General features: G+C 42.5%; 1 protein-coding gene across 1 annotated transcript in view; it reads left to right on the top strand.

The window, feature by feature from the left end:
* PPIL2 (peptidylprolyl isomerase like 2) overlaps window positions 1–16,106 on the top strand; it is a 160,706-nt gene extending 144,600 nt beyond the window's left edge. The window contains exons 17-20 of the mRNA XM_075898287.2: window positions 10,974–11,046; window positions 11,215–11,277; window positions 11,813–11,952; window positions 14,702–16,106. Of these exons, the coding sequence (XP_075754402.1) occupies window positions 10,974–11,046; window positions 11,215–11,277; window positions 11,813–11,952; window positions 14,702–14,795 (370 nt within the window). The 3' untranslated portion in view covers window positions 14,796–16,106. The remainder of the gene's footprint in view (window positions 1–10,973; window positions 11,047–11,214; window positions 11,278–11,812; window positions 11,953–14,701) is intronic.
* Window positions 16,107–20,433: the final 4,327 nt, after the last annotated feature.

The following is a 20,433-nucleotide window of genomic DNA, read 5'->3' as shown; positions in this document are numbered from 1 at the left end:
GGAGTAAGAGAAGTCAGAGGAAAAGTGCTCTTCCTCGAACTTCCAGCTGTGAAGACAGTGCCAAAAGCTGAAATAATCTATTTCGATTTAATCTACACAATTGACATAGCTCAAGTTGTGTAGTTTATTTCCGCTTTAGCCCTGTGATGTATGTGTGCCCTTAAACATTTGTAACTATGGGAAAAAATTCAGTTGTGGATTTTCAAGGACTGACATTTACCAGAGCTCTAAGTTGGAGTTGGAGTGATCACTGGTAAACTAATTAGCACACGTGTAGGGTTTTTTTATTGTTCTAATATGTTTTAATGCGGTTACCATAAGAATAAATGTGCTTGTTTATGAAAAGTTGTGTGCTAGCTAACCATTTTGGGCCATTACACTGTGTGTAGCCTCTAAGAAGAGATGCTATCCTGGTTAGGCAGTCTGGTTTGCTAGGAATATCACACTAGTCAGGGAATTGTGCATCCTGGAAAAATCTGTCAGGAGGGAGAGGCGTGGGTATCTACCCATGAGAGGTGATGACTGAGGAGCTGGGAGCCTATGAGGGAGAGAACCCTCAAAGGAATTTTGAGGGAGAATGTGGGTGTAGTTTCTCTGAACTGTGTTAATTACAACTGTGATACAATGCTGCAATGTCAATTGAGTATCAATGTGGAAAGCTCCACAGACCCTTCCTTGTTATGAGAGAAATGTTGTTTTCATGGTTCTACTCCACTCAACCCCCCCTAATATTGCAAATGCTAAGGAAATAATGCAGATCTATAAAGAAAGTGCAGTGCATACTTGTTTTTGTTTCCATCATTTCCAGGTGCAAGCATTATAATAGATGGTGCTAAATTATACCAAGCTATTTAATAAATGTGTCATTGATGGTAAATAAGCACAATTTTATTACACAATTTCATTGATAGTTCCTTTGAATCTGAACCTTATTCTTTTATTTTTCTTTTAATTGTAACTTTTTATCAACTGTTTTGATTTTTACCCAGTTTGAAAAACTGCTTAAAATAAATACATGAAATACTCTGTGTGAACAGTAGAGCTGTTCAGTAGCTAGGATATATTCTTTTCCTCTGGGCTTTCTAGTGTATCCCATTGTAAGTGTTCAGGCAGGAATTGGCTTCATTTTGTGAGTTCTGTAGAGCCAAACATATTTTTGGCATTTAGCACAATAGTAATTTGACTGCTAATATTCCCAATATTGATACTGCAATAACTGCATTCTCTGAATTACTCTCCTTCTGCCAAGCTGTCCCTTTTGCCTTACTGGTGACTCCTGTAAGTACAAGTTATAGCTCCCTTATCATAGAATCATAGAACCATAGAGCTGGAAGAGACCTCAGAAGGTCATCAAGTCCAGCCCCCTACTCTAGGCAGGACCAATTACAACTAAATCAACCCAGCCAGGGCTTTGTCAAGCCCAGACTTAAACATCTCTAGGGATAGAGACTCCTCTACTTCCCTAAGTAACACATTCCAGTGCTTCACTACCCTCCTAGTGAAATAGTTTTTCCTAATATCCAACCTGGACCTCTCCCACCACAACTTGAGACCATTGCTCCTTGTTCTGCCATCTGTCACTACTGTGAACAGCCCCTCTCCATCCTCTTTGGAACCTCCCTTCAGGAAGTTGAAGGCTGCTATCAAATCCCCCCTCACTCTTCACATCTGCAGACTAAACAGACCCAACTCCCTCAATCGCTCATCATATGCTCCAGCCCCCTAATTATTTTGGTTGCCCTCTGCTGGACCCTCTCCAGTGTGTCCACATCCCTTTTGTAGTGAGGGCCCCAGAACTGGACACAATACTCCAGATGTGGCCTCACCAAAGCCAAATAAAGGGGAATAATGATATCTCTAGATCTGCTGGCAATGTTCCTCTTAATGCAAAGAGGAACATTTATCACTTTGTGAAAGAAAAGTGGGTAACTTCTGTGTCTTGGTCAACATTCTGTCTCACTTAAATAAGTTCTAATTTTAAAAGCTGTGAGTGAACAGATTCCTGTAACTGCACTGCCTGTAACTATGAGCTTGTCTTCCGGCAGAGTTAATTCCAGTTGTAATTAAAGTATTGTCCCTGAAATCTGAAGTTCCATTTTATAGTGTATTCTAAATTTGATCATACTGTTTAGATTTACAGGGCTGCTCTGGCTTCATCATGGAGTTGAGGGTTATTTCTTATGGACGGTTTAAGAACATCCCTATTTACATAGTGCCAAATTCTGCCCTCACCTGTTCCCGCCTTCATGCAGTTCCTGTTTTGACTAGTAGGGTTGCATCTATCTACTTAAGGGAAATGTTCCATCTAAGATTTTCCAACCATGAGCAGAGTGAGTTTTGGCTTGTGCACCAATATTGGGGTTATATGTGCTGGTTTGGATGTGTGCCACCATGGCACCCAATTTATTTACACACACACGTTCCTGGCTACCGGAGCAGACACACACCCCTACCCCCACCATGCAACAGGTCCCATTCCTGGCCCCAGCTGCCAGAACAGACCCCTCCAACTCCCCCGTCACATGGCAGCCCCAGTCACTAGAGCAGGATTCCCCTGCCACGCAGCCACAGCAGATCCCAGCCCCTGCTCCAATGGCTCTCTCGCCACACCATTTCAGCCAGCTGCCTCATGGCTCTCCTGAGGAGGTGGGCAGGAGAAGAATTTTTTGTGTGCAGCCACACAGGTGTGCACCTTAGCAGGAACTATGCTTAAGGGTAGAATTTTGTCTTGTATGTAATTGTTTTAAGAATTTCTAAGTAAGCTTATCTTGTTTCTAAGAAAAACAGGAAAATGGGGGAAAGTGTTTATTTTAATAGCAAAGAAAGTAAGTAACATTAGGAACAAAAAACAGGACTATGTAGCACTTTGAAGACTAACAAGATGGTTTATTAGATGATGAGCTTTTGTGGGCCAGACCCAGTTCCTCAGATCAAATAGTGAAAGAAAATAGTCACAACCATATATACCAAAAGATACAATTAAAAAAAATGAACACATATGAAAAGGACAAATCACATTTCAGAACAGAAGGGAGATGCGGGGGGAAGGAAGGTAAATGCCTGTGAGTTAATGATATTAGAGGTGATAATTGGGGAAGCTATCTTTGTAATGGGTAAGGTAGTTGGGGTCTTTGTTCAGCCTCCTGCGGAGAGTGTCGAATTTTAGCATGAATGTCAGTTCGGAGGATTCCCTTTCAAGTGCAGATTTGAAAGTCTTCTGAAGTAAGATGCATGTGATTAGGTCATTGAGACAGTGTCCTTTCTGGTTGAAATGGCATTGAAATGGCATTCTTGAAAGAGAATCCTCTGAACTGTCATTCATGCTTAAATTCGACACTCTCCGCAGGGGGCTGAACAAAGACCCCAACTACCTTACCCATTACAAAGATAGCTTCCCCAATTATCACCACTAATATCATAAACTCACAGGCATTTACCTTCCTTCCCCCCCGCATCCCCCTTCTGTTCTGAAATGTGATTTGTCCTTTTCATATGTGTTCATTTTTTTTAATTGTATCTTTTGGTATATATGGTTGTGACTATTTTCTTCCACTATTTGATTTGAGGAAGTGGGTCTGGCCCACGAAAGCTCATCATCTAATAAACCATCTTGTTAGTCTTTAAAGTGCTACATAGTCCTGTATTTTGTTTCACCTACACCAGACTAACACAGCTACATTTCTATCACTATTTAACATTAGGAAGTTTCTCCTTTTTAAAAACTTTAATTTGTGTTACTGCAGATTGGAAATCAGTCTTGCTTAGTAGCAGGTATTAAGAGCTTGAAATTTTAGACTATGGGGATGTTATGTAAAATATTTTGTCCCTCCGCAGTGAGGATTTGAAGGGATGGTGTAAATGCTTATCAGATAGTTGACTAGTTGCTTTGCCCCCCCCCCCTTGCTGCCTCGGTCACAGAGAGCTAGCAAGGGGGTGGAACAGGGTCCAGTGCTGGGGGGCGCCAGTTTAAAAGCCAGTTCCTCCTAGGAAAGAAGGGGCAAGGTTGCAGTGGGAAAGTGGCTGCACTTCTGCCTTTGAAATGGTCTTGCTACATTTCAATAGCAGAAGCGCTGCGGGGACCTGGGGCAAGCTAGGGACTCAAACTGCCCCCACACTCCCTGCTTTTGAAATGTACAAGGGCCCCGGGAGGCTCACCAAAGACCCATGAGCTAAAGGAGCAGGTAAGGTGGATATGAAAAAGGAGCAAAAGTAAAGAGAATTGAAGAGGAATAGTGTCTTCAAATGAAGGAGTATTATAAGCTATGTGGCTTTCCTGCTGCATACGAGTTACCAAGATTAACTCAGTAATTACCCTCTCCAGTGATAATTGGCAGTGAACTGCCAGACATTTTAAAATGCTGTAATTAACTTGTAAATTAACTAGTGGCTTTTCCTGACTTCTAAATGTTTGAAAAGCCATTTAATTGAAAAACCCAATATGGTGTAAACCACTTGGCATTTACTATCTCTGCCCAGTGTGGGGTAGGAGTTTTCTTCTGGGTGAAAAGCATTTTAGGAAGCCCATTGCATGGGGACATTCCTTTGAGTCCCTTTTTATAGCATTAACCTAGTTAGCATGCAAAGATCTGTCTCTCCACCCTCTCCTTCTGCATTCTCAGAGGCTTCTGCTATCGATTTTGCATGAGCAGCAATGACATTACATCCAAAAGAACAGCGTATGCTCACTTTGCTCTCTGTATTAATAATCCTTATGCAAAGGGTCATGTTGTAGTGATTTATGAGCTGCTAGTCAGGAGCCATCAGCCTTTGAATCCTGATAGTGGTTCTGAGTTTGGAGTTTTCATCAGCTCACACTTGTTAATTGTAGAATTCTAGGACAGGACAGCAAGGGAGACCTTGATCTTGTTTACCGAAGGTCAAACTGAGTGCTCCTGGCAAAGGAAATACAATCAGGGCTAGGGTAGACTTTCTCTTTATTTCTCCCAGTCACATTTCCCACCAGACCAGTTTTTCTGAGAGTGTAAGAGCAATGCTGTATAGTATCTTTTCTTCTGCATAGAGCAGTTTGCTGAAATCTGTTGTCTGGAGACTCAAAAGTGATTGTATTTCAGAACGTTTGGCTTCTGTGTGACAGCTAAGGCAATTGCTTACAATACCCTGGACAGACCTTACTGAATTAAGTGTAAGTGTCTTTGGAGTCCATTGTATTTGAAATGCAATGTTTATATATTGTGGTGTATGTAACCTTGGTCAATGGAAACCTTGAAGAGTGTCATGAACTTCAAAAGATTATTTTAAACAGTGTGCCAGTTTCTAGAAAATACCTAGGGAAGGAGAATGCAAATTATCACCTCTGTTATGCAGAAACACAGCCTTTTGAAGCTCCTCTCTGAGGCTTAAGGACCCATTGTCAATATCATTACCTATTCATGGTGCTGTATAAAGGAGTGACTCGCAGATTCCTGGGGATGCTTGTTCTGAGCAAACAGTTGTTGTTTGATAAGGTTGAAGGACTGATTCCTGCCAGAGCTCTCACTGGAGTTAGTGTGTTTCTGGTAAGCATATTAATGTGTGTAGTTTCTTTATAGGGGCCCAACTCTGCCTGCAACAGGACTGGGGGCAGAGGAAGACACAGAAATGGTTCCAGTGAGTTCTTTGGTTCACTAGCGGTTTTTGTAGAGCAGGAGCTACTGCATCATCAGGGCTCTACCATTTGACCTTCAAAACTAAGTCCATGGATGGGTTAAGCAAGGGCTACTCAACACGCAGCCTGTGGGCCGCATGTGGCCTGCAGCCCATTTGTTTGTGGCCCAAGGTGCCATTTAGGGTTATGCAGGGCTCAACACGCAGCCCACAGGTGGAATCGTTTGAACATGGCCGCCACAGGGAACATGATCCACAACACGAGTCAATATAATGGTCTTCTGTTGATATGCATTTTAGAAATTAAATTCCTGGACTGTCATTGCTCATTAAGGGTATGTCTACACTACAGAACTAATTCGAACTAAGCTAATTCGAACTGATGCATCTAGACTTAAAAACTAGTTCAAATTAGTGTTTTGCTAATTCGAACTAGCGCGTCCACACTGATTGGATGCTGGGTCGCATTTAAGGGCAGCTGAAACCTGTTCCGGCAGGGCATCTGGTCAGTAGTTGCTTTGTGTGGCTGCTGTCTGAGGCTATCTGAGGCTCGTGCTTAAAGGGACCACCCTGGACAGCCGGTTCTCAGCTTTTCCACTTGCTTGCCTACCTCGCCGAGGGACAGCGAAGCATTTTTCTCTGCGCCTGTTTGTGTCGGTGGTTCCCATTGGGGATGCCACCGCAGTTGGCAACATGGAGCCAGAGCTCACTCTGGGCTTTTTGGTGCAGTTTTTGGACTTGCTGATGCAAGCCTGCCAGCAATGGGTGGAGGCTGCCTTGCACCACCTGGTGCACATCAGCCCACTACCTCTCCCCCTGGCAGAAGAGTTTCCCTGATTGTGCCCAGAGTGGCCACCAGGGCAAGCTGGGAAGGGCTAGCCTCCAACTAGCTACACAGCCCTTAATTTGAACTACTTAATTCAAACTAGATGTTAGTCCTCGTAGAATGAGGTTTACCTAGTTCGAATTAAGCGCTCCGCTAGTTCGAATTAAGTTTGAACTAGCGGTTTGCATGTGTAGCGCCTATTAAAGTTAGTTCGAACTAACGGCTGTTAGTTTGAATTAACTTTGTAGTGTAGACATACCCTAAAAGTGCTGTCATATGGGTGGAAATCTGATAAATATTGCATTTTATTACTATTATGGGAACTGACTTAAATGGGGCCGTTGTGTTGTGTAGTCTTGCCTTAATCTTTGTAGTCATGCCTGTTAGTGTGAAAGAAGCTATTTGCATATATTTGCATGTACATGCAACCACACTTAAGTTGCAGCCATCAACATGTGCCGTATCATTGTGGCTCCCAGGGCTTCCAAAGTTAAGTAGCCCTGGGTTAAGCTGTACTTGTCTTACTTGTGTTAACAGCCTCAAAAGTCTACTCAGTATGTGATAGATGACATGTTTATGCAGGCACACCTGCCCAAGAGATCCATCTAATACATATACTTTTACACAAATATACAGTGTAGAGATGTATAAAAATTGTGGTACTTTATTTTTATAAACATGAGCTTGAGGGAAAAATATTTTCCCAAAGCAAAAAGATTTCATCCTGGTATGCGAGTTTGTTTTTCATTAAAAATTCCACACACATTTCTGCATTGTCTTCTAAATAGGAAACTATCATTTTGGACATATGCCATCCAAAGTACTGCATGGGGTTTAATTCATATAATTCAGCCAAACAAAAGAAATGAGAACTGTATGGTAGACACTTGTGTGAATGTCATTGAAGGTTCTAAATCATATTAGAAAAGAAATAAATTCACTTGCTGATATTTTATAACAGAAGACTTGTGTGTAATATTTGGAAGCCCATTTGTCAGGGTTTTTGAAGTATATTGAATTTGGTTTTAGGGACAACACTAAATAATATGACAGCAAACTTCAAACTGAAATCTGCTTATGTAGAAGGTTGACTTTGATCTACATGCTTTTTACCTTTTAATGATTTGACTTGTGGTGATTAATTGTGTGTACAGTAAAAGTTTTGACTGAGTTGAGTACTACAGAGTATCACTGCATTTAGGATAGATGGCTGCCCCATTTAGAATCAACCCAGAAAAGATGGATTTTTAATTAAAACATGAAGTGTAAAACTTTCCAATGCCGGAGTCAATCTACTTTTCATGAAAATATAAATGTACATCTTGAAGAACTTAAGGGTGCTTTGTGTGTGTTACTGTGGTAACTAAAGTAAACCTAAACTTAGTGCTTATGTTTCCATGGAAAATAAAACACGTTGTAGACTATTTTTTTAACTGAGGTAAATAGGTTGGTTATCCTGAAAAATGAGGATTTTAATGTGTATGTTGGAAATATAGAGCAAACTTTTCAGTTATACCAGTTGTCTGACCAAAAGGTACCTTCATCTCTGTTACAGGGAATCCTATGAACAAATCTGTTTTCATGGGAATCTGAAGCGGACTAGTTCAATTCTAGACAAATCATGAACAGCACCCTATAATTTATGTAAGGGCCAGAGTGGTTGAAAAAGGTTAAACCTATTTTCACCTTCACTACACCATTGCTTTGCAGTGATCTCAATTTAGCACGATATGTTGAATGTGGAATGATCAAGTCTCATTTGTATAGTGTATTTGACATTAAAAGATAAGACAGGAAATTGATCTGAATTTGTGACATTTGTTTCATTGTTATGCAACTGCTGTATAAAGATTTGTGTACTAAAACAGATTTTACACTGTTGCATGGAATCAAGTAGATTAGTCATTTAATATCCTCTCTTAGAAAGTTGCATCCTACCCTGGCAGACCTTGTGATCAGGGCCAGATTAAGGGAAAGGTGGGGGGCTAGCCGGGCAGCTGCCCGGGGCGCCAATCTATGGGGGGGGCACCTGATGGCAGTTCTAAGGGGCACTGCCATCAGGTGCCACGTGCCCGGGATTGGGGGCCACATGGGGCCCCTTACAGCTGCCATCAGATGCTGCATGCCTGATTGCAGCTGTAAGGTGCGCAAGGAGGTGGGGCCGCGCATGTGTTGTGCTCCCAGGGGCGGAGCCTCGCATGCGTCACGCGCCCACTGTCCTGGGCACAGGAATGGCTCGAGCCAGCCCTTCTTGTCATCTGTAAGTTTTATCCATATGTAGTTTCTGTGTTCCTTTGCAAGACATAAAATTTATGCACAGGATTTGTGTAATAGAATAGACAGTGTCTCACCCACCAAACCCTCAAGTTACTTCTCTAGCATGTTTATTTCTTCAGTATACGTGAAATAATTGCTTTAATGAGCATAAGTATATTGGTTAGGTGCATTGAATCTTGGTCATGTTGATGTTAGGATTATAACTTCATGAATCTTGGCAATAACAGGATATAATTAAGCTTGGCAGAATTGGATTTTTATTATTTTGACAGATAATATCCACGTTCATTTTTAAGCATGTTTCTATTGATTTAAATTTTTTGGAGTTTTTGTGGGAACTTGTAATTTATGGGAAATTATAGAGGGGTCAGACAATAATTATTAAACCTTTATAATAATTTAAAATACAAAATTGTGAACATCACACATCATAGTATACAAGGTTAATATAGTAAAATCAAGAACTTAAGTATAATTTTTCTGTCTTTGTCGGTACATTTAGATTATCAAAGGAAATATTTGTATAGGTTTGGGTGTATGGTGTAATTGTTGTTTATCATCATTTGCCAAGACAAATCTAATCCATCCAAGCCTTCAGGGGTGTAAACCTTTTTTGGGCCGCTGACCCACAAAAAAAATCAGTTGAAGGCCACACACCAGTGAGAAGCAAAACAAAAGAAAAACCCTTGCTGACATGGCTCCTGACAGAGAAAGAAAAAGATATTCCAGCAGGACCACAAATATTGCTGGATCAGAGCACCCTGGCTGGCTACATTTAGGGGCTGGGCTGGCACTGGGGAGTGCAGTCCTGGCGGAGGGTGGCCAGAATGGTGGAGAGCAGAACAGAACCCCCAGCTGGGACTGCATCTGACGAAGTGGGTTTTTGCTCACGAAAGCTTATGCTCCAATACATCTGTTAATCTATAAGGTGCCACAGGACTCCTTGTCGCTTTTGCAGATCCAGACTGACACGGCTACCCCATACTTAAAAGGATGTTTAAGAAAGAAACGTTTCTTTCTGCAAAAGCATTTGTATTTATATTGATCTATAACTTTATTACATGCTTTTGAGATGGACTTAATTTGGATCTACAGCCTGTACTAAGTACTTTTTTGTCACATTTCCCTCTTTACATTGAGCGAAAGAGTTGAGATTTATTCTGTGTAAGTTTGCCAGCTGTTCCTCATTGAAGAAGTCTCCTTCCATTAAGACTCTGAAATTATCTCTGCTCTAATCCTGTGTTATCCTACTTCTAAAATATCAGTTTTAACAACACTACTGATTCTAGAGAACTTGATGGTAAAATACAAAGTTATGTCATTTTAACAGTCCTCCTCATTTTAATTCATACTGATCCAATGTTTAGCCTTCACAAATTGAAGTCTATCTGATCAGATATTATGAAGTCTGTCTTGTTAACTGTGTGCACACCGTGCATTGAAAGATGAGCACTTAGGTCAGAAGACCATAAATTTGGTACTGAGAAAATATAAGCTACCATTGGTGTTTTATTTCTTCTCTGTGGGGTCTGGTCTCTTTTCAGCACTGACTGAAGGATTAGTATAGGTGATATGACACTGAAAATTCACCAGCGGGAGTTTTTGGGTGAATAGGGCATCTGACTCCTTTCCTGTCATCTCTCAATGAGTGAATTCTGACCCCTTATATTGGATTATTTTACATCTTTCACTTTGGTCCCAATCCAAAAAAACACTTAGAAGTAACATGTTTAACCTTTAGTGCATGAGCAGTTCCATTGAATTCAACAGGTCTACTTATCTGTTTAAAGCCAAGTGTGTAGTTATTCCTTTTGGATGTGGCCTTTATTATTCGTAATCTATCAAGAGCCAGAGTTTGTTTTGAGAGCAAAAGTGCTTAATAATAGAAATAATTCTCTAGTTTCTATCAAAACCAGTTTGCTGCAGGGGGTTAAAATTTGTGACAACCTAGTGTTAATTCCTTTTTTCCCCAAGTGCTGTTTTAGTGGGCTGTCACAATATTAAGAGACCTCCAGTGATTTCAGAGTGTGTTGATTTTATCTCCCATTTTTAAGAATGTTCATCTGGGCTTTAAAATCTTTACTTTGAGCCCATATTGGGACACTCATTGCCTGGATTTCTGTATATCGGTCAGCTGTTCAAGCTGCTAAAGGCATGTGGTTTTATCTTTTCAAGCTGAGTGTACACCTGCTACATATTCCTCCAGAATGAGGGGTTAATAATCCCATCAGTACAGCTGGAAATTAAGTGCTTTCTTCTGTTTTAGAGTGGTTGGTGGTTTTGAGGCTCTGACAGCTATGGAGAATGTGGACAGCGATCCAAAAACAGATCGTCCCAAGGTACTACTTAAACTGAAAAGGTTACCAAACAAAGAGGTTATGTGTGTTCCCCCTGAATTCATTGTATAACAGCCTGTTGCTGCTTATTTTTAAAAATTACCTTCAGAAAAATGAAACCAACCTAATTAGCAGATTCCAATAGCTTTCATTTTAATTTTCTGTTCCCAGGAGGAAATACGAATTAAATCAACAACTGTTTTTGTTGATCCATATGAAGAGGCAGATGCTCAGGTGAGGAGTGAATCATCTGTTTGATAGGTTTTCAAAGAAATATGTACATTTAAACTGTAGCTTTGTCCATTTCCCTGGGAATTCATACTTCTATGTTCCATTCCTCCCTTGTCTTCGCCTGGGGTGCTCACCCCTGTGTTTGCAAGCAAAGGTTGAATAGCTGCAATATGAAGCTGTCTCATTTCCTAGAAACATTACTATCTACTCCAACACTAGTAATTTGGAAACTAAAGTGGGGCAAGGTTCACAATACAGCAAACTTATAAAGGCCCCTCCCTGCATGTCTCCCAGTGTCAGGCAATACAGAGGTATCACCTGCAGTAGAGTGATAGCCACAGATTGTCCATTCCAAGTGGCCCCCTTCAGGTTAATAACTAAGCATGCAGTTATTAATGCAGTTACATAGTTAATAGCTATGTAAGTCATAACAGTAATATTCAGTATTTTGTAGCATTTTGCAAATACAAAGCACTTTAGGCACCATCGCCTTTCAAACTAATCTATTGTAACATACTCTTATACTCTTTTCTCTCAGATCTCTGCAGAGAGAGAGAAGGCCCAACAAGAGGAGGAAGCATCCAAAACTAAAACTAAGATTGTCCTGCCAAAAAAAGAGAGCCAGGCTCCCAAAACTTACCGGGAGGGCATTGGGAAGTATATTAATATGGCTGCAACGTAAGTTCCTTGCACAACTGTGCTTTGTTTAGTGTTTGTGTTGACTTTCACTGGGAACTCCCTTTTTCTCTATGGCATTAACACTACTCAAAACTATTGCTCAGTATTGTATCGGAGTCACTGTCACATAGAATCATAGAATCCTAGGGCTGGAAGAGACCTCAGGTGGTCATTGAGTCAAACCCCCTACCACAGGACTGGGCAAATACAGCCCAGGGCCAGATCTGACCCACCAAGCCACTGGATCCGGCACACAGACCACCCTGCTGGGACCCTCAGGCACACAGCTGCCTGGTTTACAGCACAGTCTGTGGGCTCTCTGCTCTGCAGAGTGGGAGAAACTGTGCGATCTCCCCACTCCCAGCCCAATCCTTAGCTCATATTGGCCAGAAACAACCGGCCAATAGGAATTAATCACAGCTAATCTCTCAGCTCCTATTGGATGGAAACAACCAGACAACAGGAAGTGAGAGATTGGCCTGGGGGATGGGAGCATCGCAAATCTTTCACCTCCCGGAGCTGAGAGCGACATGGAGGGAGCAGGCTGCAGTGGACAGGGAGCCCAGCCTTCCTTTGGAAGCTGCAGGGCTGCTGGCTTAGGTAAGCACCTCCTAGCCAGAGCCTGCCTCTGGCACCCCAGCCCCTCCCTCATTCCAACTCCCTCCCCCTGGTCACCATTCAATCCTGCTGCACCCCACCCCCATTCACAACTGCCTTCCATATCCTGTACCACCTTCTATGCCCTCTCCCCCAGTCCAGAGTCCTCTTCTGTACCCCGACTCCTTCCCTGAATCTCCATCCCAATCCCCTGCCCCAGCTTATCACCCAAACCCTCTGCAGTCTGTATCCCCTTTTACTCTTCTCCCAGGTCACAGCTCCCTCCCGGACTTTGCACCTCCTCCTATAGCCCCGCCCCCAGGTCAGAGTCCTCTCCTGAACCCATACTCCCTCCCTGACCATAAACCCCTATCCCCTGACTCAGGTCACAATCCCCTCCTTTACCTAAATTCCATCTCAGACCTCACACCGTCTCCTGCATCCCAGTCCCTTAACCCTGTGCACCCTTCTGCGCCCAACCTCCATCCTAGATCCTGCCCTCTCCCCCCCCCCCCACACACACACACAAATGTGACCTTTGGTCACTTTCCAAAATCTTGGAGTGATCCCCTACCAAAAATTGTCCACCCCTCACTTACCCAAAGCAGGACCACCCCTAACTAAATCATCCCAGCCAGGCTTTGTCAAGCGGGGACTTAAAAATCTCTAGGGATGGAGATTCCACCACCTTGTTCTGCCATCCATCACTACTGACCGTTTGTTTACTAGTGATTTGATTCATGCTAATGGACCTTGGTCATGTACCGATCACAGAAGTCAGCGGTGTCTGGCCCTATTGGTAAAGGATAAAAAAAATCTTAACTTTTTTTTAAAGGCTCAGTGTAAAAGCTCATCATTAACAATATTTTTATACAGTTATAAACACATTTACAATCTTCATTGAGGAACCTGTCCCCCGCTTCCTGGACAGGACCTGAATTCAGTCTTTTGTGTTTCCCTTTCTGCAGCTGTTAAAAGTAACTCCTAAAGCATCATTTCTCTGCCCACATCTTGTACTGTGGATAGCTTAACTTTCCAAGGGAGAGTGCCAAACCTTGGTACAGCTTTTCAACTATTTGGAAAAAATTAAAAGGAATTTGTACCACTACATTTTGGCAGGCTTCTACCAAAACCTCCCTCAAATGTGGCTGTTGCTTTGTTGTGTACACAAAGACATGTATTTGTATGTACAGACCTGGGCTCCTGACTAGCCTCTATGTCTATGCAATTGGGATATTTTGGTGCCCATTCAGTTGAAATTTTGTCTTGTAATTTATCCCACACATATACATGGTTAATCATTTGGATCTTTTAAAAGTTTAGCTACAGAATGTTGCTTGTTAAGCTCTATTTTAAAATTTTGCTGAAATTTATTAAACTTAACATTATTTTCCTGCTCCACTATGGAAACATGTAGGGAAGCTTGCAAGATTAATAGTCTTGTGTTGAGTGGGCCAAACAGTTTCCTGTGGGTTTTTTCCCCACTATCTTTTATCCCTGCAGTCTTCTCTGTAACATGTGTGACATTGTTCTGCAATTAAACCTTTGGTAGTTTGTCTGATCCCTATTGGCCACCTCATGTGAACTGAAAATCAAATGCATTTCTGCATTATTCGTAGGCTCTGCTGAAGAGATGCCACAAATAACAACATGGGCTTCTGTTGGCCTGGATCAAGATGCTGGCAGGGGTGGGAATTATCGCCTTATGCTCCGCTTCTTGCACTGCACCCTACTAACTGCAAAACCCAGTTGCTTTTAAAAACACTAAACATTCCACAGAAAGTTGGATGGGGAACAAACAGGCTCATGCTTTCACAGTGGCAGCATGTTGGATTTACCTATGTGCTGGGCCTGACCCAAAGCCATCAGTTCAACCCCCTCATAGCCTCTGCATTTCAGGAGTGTTCAAAATCCAACTCTGGTACCATCTCCAAAGTTTTAAGTGGCCCCTCCTTCTTTTATGACCTAGACCTAATCCCTATGTCTTCAATGCTGCTGAAAATGATGTCTCAGTGCTGCTGCCAAAGGTCATCTCTAATTTGTATATGACAGGTCGGCTCCATTCTAGATCAAACTTGAAAAGGGAAAGGAATCCAGCTGATTTTAGCTCATCTAACATAAATAGTCACTGATGTTTTCATTTTGTCTGCAGAAAACGAATAGCAGATGATGATGGGCCTTCAACTAGTGTGGCTATGAAGAAAGAGAAAAGGAGTACAGGCTTTGGGGACTTCAGTTCCTGGTAGCAGAGTGGAGAGCCTGTCACTGAAGCAGTACTGCAAAAAGGAGCCTCCCACCAATCCAAAGGCGCCTGAAAGATAGGCTGTCCTGCAGAGGGAAAGCAATGGCTCAGTGGGAAAGAAAAATTACTGCTTTGTTAATGTTCCTTAATGCAGCTTTGTTCTCCAGAGAGCTACATTCCTCCACTGAATCTTCCTGGAAGGCCTAGGTGGTGCTGGGTTTCATAGCCATAGGCCTCTACTTCAAACTGTAGATCATCTAGGGCCTTTTTGTCTACTTTGCTGGTCTGTAGAACCATCTCATGCTGGGGCAGGAGCTCAGGGGATACTTGCGTTGGTGAATGAGCTCCTTTTGCAGGGAATTGTTTCCACGTGAGACAGGTCACTCCAGCTGAGTGAATTGGGGGAACTCTGATGGCACTGTACCCCTTGCTTTAGTTTCTGTCTCATCCCTTACCCCCAACCTATTTGCTGGAACCCTGCAGCTCCACTTACTGTCCTTTCTCTTTCTACCTCCCTGTCTTTTGAATGCCTGTGCAGCTCCCCTTGGTCTGTTCAATGATTGCCTGTAGACCTTAGCCATATGGCTCTTTAATGGGCTGAGAGGTTGCTGGCAATCAGCATAAATCCACAGGCCGAAATGCTGCCATCCAAACCCTGGGAAGCAGCTAGTCAGGACTGGAAGCCTAATCCAGAACCTCCACTCATCACTGCAGAACAGTTAGGACACCATTATTGCCATTGAAACACCGGTATCGCTCTGTGCCACTTGTAAGGGCCAGAAGGCTTATCCTTTCTTTATCGCCAGTGCTGCTGTGTGTCTTCCGTTTGGTACAAGTGAATAGCGAGCAGCAGCACTGTAGATTGATTTTTTTTTTTAAACGTGTCCTGATCACCTCCACCGGTTCACTTAATCTAATTAAATCCCTTCCAGAATCAGCCCAAAATATATTAATATCCTAGACTATCCAGGCAGGCACAGATTAAGATGTTTCCAAACTAAAGATCTTAGGAAGAAGGTACTTGTATCAGACAATAGCATTTAATATTAACTCCTAATAATCTTCACCCTCTATTTGTTACTGTCTTTGTGGCCCAAAGAAGTACTAGTCCTCCACGGCTCTACCTAGACGTTTTGAATTAGCGGGAATCCCCTCCTTATTCCATCTCAGGAGCTCAGATATGCTTTTGTAATCAGATTTGTAAATAATGCTTTTCTATTAAGTTTCTTGCTTTAAAAGAAATCTGCATTTATATAAAATTGCAGCTAAGTATTCTGGTAAAGTATTTTAATTAAAATTTTTATTTCTTTTTGAACACTTGTCAATGTGACTGATCTTATCAAATATTTTCCTAGGACTATGGCATTGCAAAGTAAAAGGAAATGATTCAGCCACACTTTAACAGACCTTTGAACTCTGCAGATATGATTATTACTTTCTGTAAATTATAGGAAGTTCAAGCTAGTTTGCAAAGAACAGGGAATTTTGTTTTAAAATAGTTTGCAGAGTGTAAGTTTCAACAGAAGAAGCATGTGTACAAATCTTGGAACAAGAAACATTGTGGCATTTCTCTGAAACTGACTTTCTTTGTGTATTACTAAAACTTCTAGCTAATTTTCCTGGAAAAGTCTTTGCTAAGCTCTCCTGTTTAATAGTTATTGTATTACATGTAAGTTCACAAATCTTGTAGTACCTGGTTTCCCTGTGTACCTTACATTACAGGCCTGGCTTTTTATACATCTTTCGAGAGTTCGCTGCAGTCCAGTTGTCTTAAACTCAACACTGCAAAAGATAAATGCAAAGAAAAGGAGGATGCATAAAAATTTGAGAATTAGGTTGGATATTGGCAGGCAGTCTTCACTTTGGACACCTCAGTCACAGCAAGCACACTTATGCATTACAATAGTAATAGATATGTAGCCGTATTAGTCTGGTCTAGCTGAAACAAAAAACAGGACTGTGTAGCACTTTAAAGACTAACAAGATGGTTTATTAGGTGATGAGCTTTCGTGGGCCAGACCCACTTTCTCAGATCAAATAGTGGAAGAAAACTGGCATGACCATATATACCAAATGATATATGTGGTATATACGGTTGTGCCAGTTTTCTTTCACAATTGATCTGAGGAAGAAAAGGTTTGGCCCACAAAAGCTTATCGCCTAATAAACCATCTTGTTAGTTTGCAAAGTGCTACATAGTCCTGTTTTTTGTTACGCATTACAGTTAAGTTTCAGTTTGAAACAGTCACACTAGGAGTTTGGTGTGTGGCTGGCTGACTACACACTGGTAGGACTGATATAGCAAACGCAGAGACTGAAGTTCAAGTAACTAAAAGTAAACGTTACATATGGAAGGGACAGATTTTAGTCCTTATTGCGGGAGGGAGGACAGGTTCAAAGCAGGCGTTGAGTTTGGTTTTAGATAAGACAGACTGGGCATTGCAGAATTTGTCCTTGCTCCAGCCTTTGTTTAGACTGTAATCTCTGTGAAGCAGGGCTATCTGCTACACCGTGGGCATCCCTTGACTACAGTCCAATCAACAAGGCAGTGATTGATCCTTCTGGGGTTGACATATTGCATCTAGTACAGACACGATAAACTAACCACGTCATTCTCCATCGACTCTTAATACTCCATCTCAAAGAGAAGCACAAAGGGAGTTGATGGGAGAGCATCTCTCGTCAATGCACTGCGGTAAGTGGATATAAATATCTCGACTTCAGTTACATCATTAATGAAACTGCAGTTGTGTAACTTAGATTGATCTCCTGCAGTAGTGTAGAACAGCGCTGCTTGTAAAGTCCTATTATTTCTGTTCTCTTTATTCTTTCTCTTGTTGCTTTCATTTACCTAAGTACTGTTATGTGGTGACCACCACTATTAGTGACCTTTGTACTAAGTAAACTGGGGTGGTGGGAAATCTGTGGGGTTATTTAAATAGAATAGGTGATAGACATGCCTAGGCAGAAGCTTTTCCATTGTGACATAATCCGTACCTCTTTGCTGCTCTGCATTGACACACTTGCCATCCTAGAGAGAAAGTTCTGTGCTTGGTGTACGATTTCACTGCAGCACTGTGGTAGCACTTCACTCAGCAACTTGCCTACATAGTCTACACAAGCAAAGGGCAAGATGAAGTACTAAAACAATACAATGAACAATTGTTCACTGAGACAAACTTACAAATCAGAGGTGTGAGGCAATGCGATTGACAGGCATATACTGCTCAGTCACATTGCATGCAAACTGTAGTAAGAGGGGCTGTGGATTATTGGAGAGTCTGAGCTCTTCACCCGTTTGTGGTTTGAAATCAGCCCAGTGCACTAGTGACTGAAGGCAGTGGTTTAACTTAAACCAGCTCTAAAAAATAAATATCTAGTTAAATTGTGCAAGAGGGTTTTTCTAGTGCGAGAGCCTCTTCCGCAAAAATGGTGGCTCTTTAGGTATGCAAATGAGGCTCGGCGATATTCCACTCGTAGCCTCATTTGCATAGTTCTGGCGCAACAACCCGCCAGTGTAGACATAGCCTCCGGGTTTTAAGTGATGCTCAGTTCCCACCACAGTGACTCACCTGTTTGTGTGGCAGGTTGGCTGAAGGCAGAAGCAGGACCAAGGCAGTGTCACTACATCTAGTGGGCCATGCTAAGCTTTTTGCCCTTTGCCTGTGGTAAAGAGGCTTCTACTTATACCAGTCCCCTGGGAAGGCTGAAGGAGCACAGGTGTAGCTTATGCTGCTAGTGTTATGGGTTGGAGGAGATGGTGTGAATTAATGCAGTTTTTTTGCATTTAGGATTGTAGGCTTACGAACAGCAAGGTAGAGGCTTTAGCTAGAAATGCTGCAGCTGGCTTGGTTCTATACAGATTTACTTGGAGGAAAGAACTGTCTTTGGTTTAAGGTGGCAGCATTTCAGCGTATTATCTGCTGGCCCATTATTGTTGGAACCAAACAAAAGTGACTGACTAGAGCCTTTGCCCGTGCCCGGTGCATGCTACATGAGGGCATAGCTGTTGCAACTATGACTGCTGAGGGTGTTGACACCAGCCCCTGGCTTGAAGGAATTTCCATCAAGATTTACATGTCAGTGGCTTGCAGCACTCCCACTCTACTAATTACTCCAGCAGCCCCTTTCCCAGAGAAGCTGTGCATCTTTAACAGAGGGTGGTTTTTGCCCCTTGGTACCGCTTGCCACTCAGATACATGGATAAAGCAACTGGTATACTCTCAGACACAGTTTGAAGCTGCCTCTAGGGACAACATTTGCTTAGTCTGCTCCCCTCCACCTTGCCCCCCCTCCCCGACATACACACACCACTATGCAATACTGATACCTTTGCTATACCTACTGTGAAAACCAGAATCACCAGTTCTCTGACTGAAACCTGGTTATTTAATGCCATTAACAAACTCCTTTGCTAATTCTGCAGGTAGAGCAGCTCGCCCTTAAACTGTGCTGCCACCAGCCCACTCCACTCTCCCTGCACTATGTGGCCATCATCCAAGTGCTGTTGAATGGAACAGAAAGCCAGAACTACCCTATATTTAAAAACAAAACTTCACAGCTGAATCAGTCCTGTTTCTATAGTTATAAAATCCCATTGGATGCAGCACTGTATGCTGTGGCATTTGTGTTTGCATGTCATTTACATATCACTCAGTTCCCTGCTGTTTAGCAAACTGCAGCTCAGGAGAACAGGAGCAGATATTTATGTATCATTATCCTTGTGCTGATAGACAATTGCAACAGAATAATCTCAGGCCAACCGACTTTCCTTGATGCATGAGATGTGTCTAGAACTTGGCACTGTTGATCGTTTATCTCCACCCTTACCCCAATAATTGCAAATTTAAGAGCAGCCTCGATTTCTAAGTGAACACATTTCAAATGTTTTTCACGCTGGCGGTCTCATTCAGCCACATGACAACAGCATGGGATTGAGACAAGCAAAAATCACCTTCAGACAAAAGCTGTGCACGAATCCAGAGCCCCAGGATCTTGCTCACAGACAGCAAAGCGGGGTCTGGGTACAGTTCAGAGCAGGAGCAGCCAGAGGGAAGTGTAGAACTGGATCTAAAATCTTCCTCGAGTTCAATCTTTAATCCAGGTGTGTCTGCTACAGACCAAATAAATAAACAAATACAACAATTTAACAGGGTCCCTGTGGTACAAACACATTACCAGCCATTCAGAAAATGACACCACCAAACTGGTTGTCAGGCCACGTCTGTCAGAAAGCGAAAGCAGCCTAACCCTCCCAGTGTCTTCCTTACTTGTAAATGAAGGCAAGGGTGCTAGATATAGATTAATTTAATAATCGTGTAAGTGCATCAAAACTTAGCGGTTACACAATTATTCAATAGTCCCTGGCGGCAGCACGGAAGCAGCCCGTCTGCTAGCATCCCACAGAGCAGCATGAGGGGTGGCTCCACAGAGCCAGTGCTCAGAGGGAGCCAGCTACAGAGGCAGCAGCACACAGAGGCAAGTTGCTTGAAAGCCAGCTTCCAGTGTGTACCAACTCCCATCTGCTGCCTTCACTCTCCCTAGACAGCAACGTATGTGGAGGGAAACAGGCGGCTCAATGGGATCTGGTAGTCATGGGGAACTGGCTTTAAAGCAGGCTCTCCCTTCTTTCCCCCCTTGCT

The sequence above is a fragment of the Pelodiscus sinensis genome, chromosome Z (genome assembly GCF_052426305.1).
Source record: "Pelodiscus sinensis isolate ZL-2025 chromosome Z, ASM5242630v1, whole genome shotgun sequence".
Classification (NCBI taxonomy): Eukaryota; Metazoa; Chordata; order Testudines; family Trionychidae; genus Pelodiscus; species Pelodiscus sinensis.
Note: the sequence above shows the minus strand (reverse complement) of the source record. Positions and strands in the feature narration are given on the sequence as shown.